This window comes from Brassica oleracea, chromosome C9, assembly GCF_000695525.1.
Source record: "Brassica oleracea var. oleracea cultivar TO1000 chromosome C9, BOL, whole genome shotgun sequence".
Lineage (NCBI taxonomy): Eukaryota > Viridiplantae > Streptophyta > Magnoliopsida > Brassicales > Brassicaceae > Brassica > Brassica oleracea.
In genome coordinates, this window is record NC_027756.1 from 15,600,774 (window position 1) to 15,607,264 (window position 6,491).

Sequence of the window (6,491 nt, forward strand, 5' to 3'; positions counted from 1 at the left end):
GTATATAAGGAGTCCTAGGCGAGAGGCATGAAGGAGGACTTTTCACATCAAACTTAGCATTTAGAGCAATTTTAGGCAATTTTCCGTTTTTGTTAGTCGAGCTGCGACTCAATTAGGTTTTTGCCGTCTTAGGGTTTTAAAACTAGGAATCTCGCCGATAGCTCTCGTAGCCCAGACACTTACCTTGTTGTAAATGCTCAAACGCAGATTCGGAATAAGAACTATCTTGCTCTCTTTTTCGATTTCTTATTTCACTACTGTTCTCGTTTCGTATTCTTATTGCTTGGCGTGTGGTATTAGCAGATGTCCGGGACCTCTGGGAAATTAGGGTTTTCAAAGTTTTCTTATTTAAACGGAAATCAACAGTGCGAATTTCGGTTCCCACAATACTCTCTTCCATTGACCGAGAAATTCACTTGCGGAGCTTGCCATTTATTATGTCATCAAAAACAGGTGAGCGATCAAGAACATTGATATCATTTAAGGTACCTGGAGGTCCAAAAAACACATGTCATATCCAGAGATCATATGAAGCAACCGCCTCAAAAACGATTGTGGGTTTTCCCGAACCACGAGAATATTGCCCTTTCCAAGCGGTGGGACAATCCCTTCACTACCAATGCATATAATCGATGCTTTCTACCATCCCGGGAGATCCACAAAGCTCTCCAATATGAAGTAGACGTTGAAGATCATCCGGTGTTGGTCTTCTTAGGTACTCATGGCCGAACAAATTTATTATTGCTTCCACAAAAATTCCTACACATAACCGAGTAGTAGTTGCACCGAGCCTAGGGTATTCATCGACCGTATCAAGCGCAAAATCATATGCCAATACACGAATAGTTGCTGTACACTTTTGAAGTGTAGAGAAACCGAGCCTTCTGATACCGTCTTTCTTTTGACCAAAGAATTGAACTTCATTGGAGCGGCGATCAACAATATGCATGAACAATGGCTTGTTCATTCTAAATCTTCGTCGGAAAAGATTTTCAGGATATGTTGGAGGGTCACTGAAATAATCATTCCATAACCGGAGATGGCCTTCTTCACGATTTCGTTCGATAAAAACTCGTTTTTTCTTGTCTTCATTTCATCTTCTTGATCACCATGATCATTGATCAGATTCTCGAATGTTTGATCACAACGTTGATCGAAAGTTTCATAAATTGCCCTTTCGAAAGTGTTATGAGAAAAAGATGTCATGAGAGGTTTGTTTTAGATTCTTGTTTACAAAATATAAATTGTTTCAGATTTATAAAGAGAATGGAGAGAAGAATATGGAGAGAAGAATGTGAGATGATAGAGAAAGAGAATGGAGAGAAAAAGATAACTTCGTGAGAAACTGAATGGAGAGAACAATGTGAGAAAGAGAAGAATTGTTTCAGATTTATAAAGTGTGGTTGTGATTACAAGTGTGTCCGTGACACACATACATTCTTGTGACACACACACATTCATTCTCGTGACACAAGAATACAACACACACCTACAAATAGAAACAACACACACACAAGAATACACTCTTTCACTGTCCTGTGACACAAGAATACAAAACTATTTTCATTACACCACAAGAATACAAGATATGGACGCTCGTTATTGATGACTAGATCTCTCTCAACAACAACAAATAAAAGAAAAAGAAAGACAGACGTAATGCTTTCACGGGTGCTCCCAATGCTCCATGCTCTCACCTGAATTAGAAAAAGAAAGACAAACGTAAATAAGCAGAACAATATTTATCAACGTAAACCAAGAACAATTAAAATTACAAGAGAATAACTTGCGTAAACAATCAAAGCATCAAACAAGTTAAACAGAAACAGAACAACAAACAGAAACGATAAAATACTTCTGAAGAGAAACATTAAAATCCAAACTCGAAATACTTCTGAAGAGAAACATTAAAATTCATTACATAACCAGAACAACAAACAGAAACATAAACTTAAACTCGATGAACTTAAGCAGAAACAGAACAACAAACATACAACTTAAACTCAAACAGACAACAAGTCATTAATCAACTTCGTCTTTAGAGCTTCCTCACACTCAGACAGTGGTTCTTTTTTTGCAATAAGACTGTCAAGCAGAGACATCTTGGATAGCATTTCTTTCATGGCCAGATCCTGCTGTTTAATGGACCACATTGTCTGAAACTCAGACATCCCCTTCCCCTCAACCGTCATCTTCTTACCACGTGCCTTAACACCCGGGGGACGATTGGTGCCTTCATCAGCTTCAGAATTCTTGCTTTCAGTTGCGTGAGATGTTGATGATTGTGTACCGACGTCCAACTTCCTCTTTTTAGAGCTTCCATCCTGTTTTGAGCTTGAAAGATCACACCATTTCTGGTCATTGCGCAGCTCCATCCACGCATGCTCAAGGTTGAACTTCTTTTGATGGTTGTTGTAGAAGATCTCATGCGCTTTTTTGAGAACATCAGTCTCATTTTGTCTGCTGGTCTTCTCCCTGGTTGCAGCTTCATACGAGCCACAGAACTTGCACACGAGGTTGTTGATCTTCTGCCCCTGCTGCTTACAGTGCATCGGCTCTCTCCGTTCGCACCCTGTAACCTTCTGGCTTGCCTCCATGTAGGCTGCAATTCTTTTCCAGAAAGCACCTGATCTTTGCTTATTACCCACGATTGGATCTTTGCTCGTGTTTAACCATGAGCTGATGAGCACAATGTCATATGTGGGCGTCCATTTCCTGCGTTCTTTGCGCTCTAGAAGACTCTCTGCACCGAGGTTGCAATCCAGGGTATATTGAGTTCCAAATTCAGGAACTTCTGATGAACCAAAATCACTTTGTTGACTTTCAAGAAGATCAACAAAATTTGACCCACTCGTATATGGATTATAATCCATATCCGAATGTGTGAAAGACGACAGAAAGAGAAGAACAAGAGGAAGGAAGGTGTTTAGATGGAAGAGAAGATCGGAGAGAAGGTGTTTATGATAAGAAACAGAAGAAGCAATGCGTTTAATAGATGGAAGAGGACTTGACATCTATCTAAACACATTCATCACAACCCATAGACTTGACATATAGCAAACACATTTATCACCCTAAACCATAACTTCTATTTATTACTAACACAACCGTAATCTAACCCTAACCAAAACATTTATTACACACGCTTCAATTCAAACAAGAATCAAAAGACATTAAGCAATTGAAAAGATCAAAGATAAATGTTTACATGTATTGCAATTGTTGCCCTTTTGCTTTCTTAACATTGCTCATGTCTCTTTATCCATCAGACAAAAAGACATAGACGAATCAAGAAGAATCACAGGATTGATATATTAAACTGATCAAAACTGTTCTTCATTCTCAAGATTCTAGATCATGACACCAAGCCACCTAATGAGAATCTACTAAGCCAATAGGATCAAGATGTACTAGATATGATGTTCATTGAATGGAAATTTTTACATTCACTCAAACAATGAAGGAAATGATCAAAACAGTGTGAAAGCTCTCCATCAACATCTCATTATTAGAAACGAGAATTGTATACAGAACCGAGAAGATCGATGTTGGTCGGGAAAATCAAATCTTGCGTTTGCAGAGAAGATCGATTGTCTCTCCAGAGAATTAATGATTGTCTCTTCAATGGAACTTCCATCTGCAATTGAATAAATCAGATTTAACAGACTAAACATCAAACACGAAGAGGAAGGAGCAAAATCAAAGACATGCAAAATTCAGGAATTCAAAAATAAAAATAAAAATTACTTAGCTTTGCTCATAGATTAAACTCAGCAGCAACCGACGATTCTCTTCGTAAAGGAGAACCACCGATTTTTTCAGTCGAGCCACCGAGATTTGCCGTCGCTGAGAGCCACCGAGATTCTTCGTCGAGGAGAGCCACCGATATCTCTTCGTCGAGGAGACCCACGAGATTCTTCGTCGGGGAGAGCAACCATCACCGAGATTCTTCGTCGACGAAATCCACCCACGAGATTTCTTCGAGGAGGCGACCACCGATCGTCTTCGCCGAGGAGTAGCAAGAGGCGTTTCGTTTCTTTTCCTCTTTTCTTTTTCTCTCAAATCACAAACCCAATAGCTCTTATACATGTATCTAACAGGAGCCACTTCTTCCAAGCCTTAATTAAGACCCGTTGCTTAAGTAATTAGCTTTTTTTTAATTACTAATTACCTAAAAAACTCACTTAAGCAATCCCAATAAACATGCTCTTAGGAGATTAGTCGGTTGGACTTAGGTCCAGAATACTCCAGTTATTAAAATAAAGTCAAGTTAGGCACGTGACTTGGGCATAAGTCCCACCTAAAAACTGTACTATTTTCTAGGTCAGATTTTAGTAATTATTCTGGATCAGTCCACATCTTTATTATTGAGAATTTGATCAAATATATATGTGATTTAATCAGTTTATGGTTGGAGTGTAAATTAAGAGTCTATAAAGCATACATCAAGGGTCCTTGACAAAAGGAATAAGAGTCTATAAAGCATAGATCAAGAGGGTCCTTAACAAAAGGAATGAGCTCAAAGCGGAAAGTTCACGACAAATTTACGAAGCAAATTCAGATTCACACATAGCGAATCAAAACGAGAAACAAGATTTATTCTTAACTTAACACGTGGAATTAAAATGAGAAAAGGAGACAACTTCTGTTGTAAACAAGCAAATAAGGCTCCATCATCGCTCTGAACAAGAACCGGTTACTTACCGTTCAAGCAAACCAGAACCCTTCAATTTCTCTACCACCAATCCATCTATTCGAGCTGCCATCTCCAGAGTCAAGTAGTTCTGCCAATCTCCGATCTCACCCTTCCTAAAATACGCACTATTAGCATAGCTACAAGGACGGTCCTCCATATCTTTCTCCCCTTTGTTGGGTTCAAGATTCTTCAACGTCTCGAAACTGCAAAGACTCACAACTTTCTCAACAACCATTTCACACTCTTCCTCAGCTGTGAATCCATAACCCATAAACTCAGCCAATCTCTTCTCATACAGCAAGGAATCAGCTCTCATCTTCTCATACTTGAGGAACAAGATCTGATATGGATTCTCTTGGTAAGCTTTCCAGTACGTCAAGACATGGTCAAGATAAGGACCGTTGCTAGATAAACCTCGACAGAACATATCAAAAGACTCCTCAAGACTATTGAGAGGGCCCTCGTCTGTCTTTTGCTTTTGATAGAAAATCCACATGGAGATGAAAGTGTCTTTAGGGTCTCTCCAGATGTAAACCATCTTACAACCAGATCTTGCAACCGACTCGGGTAATAATCCGTGCGGGAGATGAGTGGCAAACAGAGTGTTCTCTTTGTCTTTGAGAGCATCAACGTTTGGGAAGAAAGCGAATTCGATCTCAATGAAAGTAATAAGCTCGTGAGGGTTACGTTTTAAGAGAGGGTTTGTTGAATCGTTGAAGCGAGATCGATTGGAGATTGCGAAAATGAGGGCTTCGAGCCAAGTGGTACCTGTCTTTGGGTAGCTACAGAGGAGTAAGTCTGTAGGTCGTGCTTGGAAGAACTCTTGCGCGTACATGCAGCCTTCAATGCGAGGCTGTATCAACCAGTGACCACCGTACTTGATCAAGGGATTTTTTGGTCTCCAGCCTTTCTCGTGAGGAAAGGTGGCGATGAGTTCTTGGTACCTTTTTTGATTCCTGTCGAATTCTGTAACTGATTCTGTCACGGTCTCTTCCTGGTTCGGTAAGGTAGTGTCGGTTACAGTTAATAAACCCATTGGAGATAAAGAATGCTGATTTGAGGACAAATATCAGAAGAGGAGGTGATAATTTTTAGGAGAGTTTCTAGAGAGAAGCTGGAGAAGAGGCAATTGGTAGGGATGAAGGTGGTGATGACAGCGTTGATTACAGCTTTGGTCTCTATATAAAATTATATATGCAGCACATGAGCACACATGCAGAGACGACACACAATAAATAAACATGTGTATAGCTTTGTTTTCTTAAAAGTTAATTAATGAAAGAAAACAAAGCCAGTTTGATTAAACAAGGTCGTTACAGTTTTTAGTGCTTTAGTTAGAAAAAGGTTTTGATGCATCATGCATGGGAGATAGTTTCCATGGTATACACTTGTCACCGAATCACCAAGCTCTCTTTTAGGCAACAACACAACACTAAGGTTGATGTGCTATTCTCGGCAGGAGCCCGAAGGATGGAGTCAGAGCCGGCTCAACACTGTTAAGGACCCTAGGACAAAAAAAAAAAAATTCTCCCAAAAATTTATATGCGGATAATGTTTAAAATATTTTTAAAATTTAATCAATAATATTTTGTATATTTTGTAATGAAAATAAAACTATATACATATCAAATAATTTTGGGTCTTTTTCAATTTTATTTATTATATTTATAATATATATATATATAAAAATACAGATTTATAAAAAAATTAGACCCCTTAATTATTATTATACGGGGAGACATGGGCTTGGACCCGGGGCGGTCGCATCCCTTGTCCCCCCTAATGAGCCGGCCCT

General features: G+C 39.1%; 2 protein-coding genes across 2 annotated transcripts; both read right to left on the reverse strand.

Annotated features, from left to right (window-relative positions):
• Nucleotides 1-2,003: 2,003 nt before the first annotated feature.
• LOC106314428 (glutathione S-transferase T3-like) lies at nt 2,004-2,873 on the reverse strand. Its single transcript, XM_013752296.1, has one exon. It carries the CDS (start codon nt 2,871-2,873, stop codon nt 2,004-2,006), a length of 870 nt encoding a protein of 289 aa, XP_013607750.1.
• Nucleotides 2,874-4,461: 1,588 nt separating this feature from the next.
• On the reverse strand, nt 4,462-5,845 carry LOC106316636 (cytosolic sulfotransferase 18-like). The gene has a single exon (XM_013754515.1). The coding sequence runs from the start codon at nt 5,730-5,732 to the stop codon at nt 4,701-4,703; it is 1,032 nt and encodes a 343-aa protein (XP_013609969.1). The 5' UTR covers nt 5,733-5,845; the 3' UTR covers nt 4,462-4,700.
• Between the last annotated feature and the right edge of the window lie 646 nt (nt 5,846-6,491).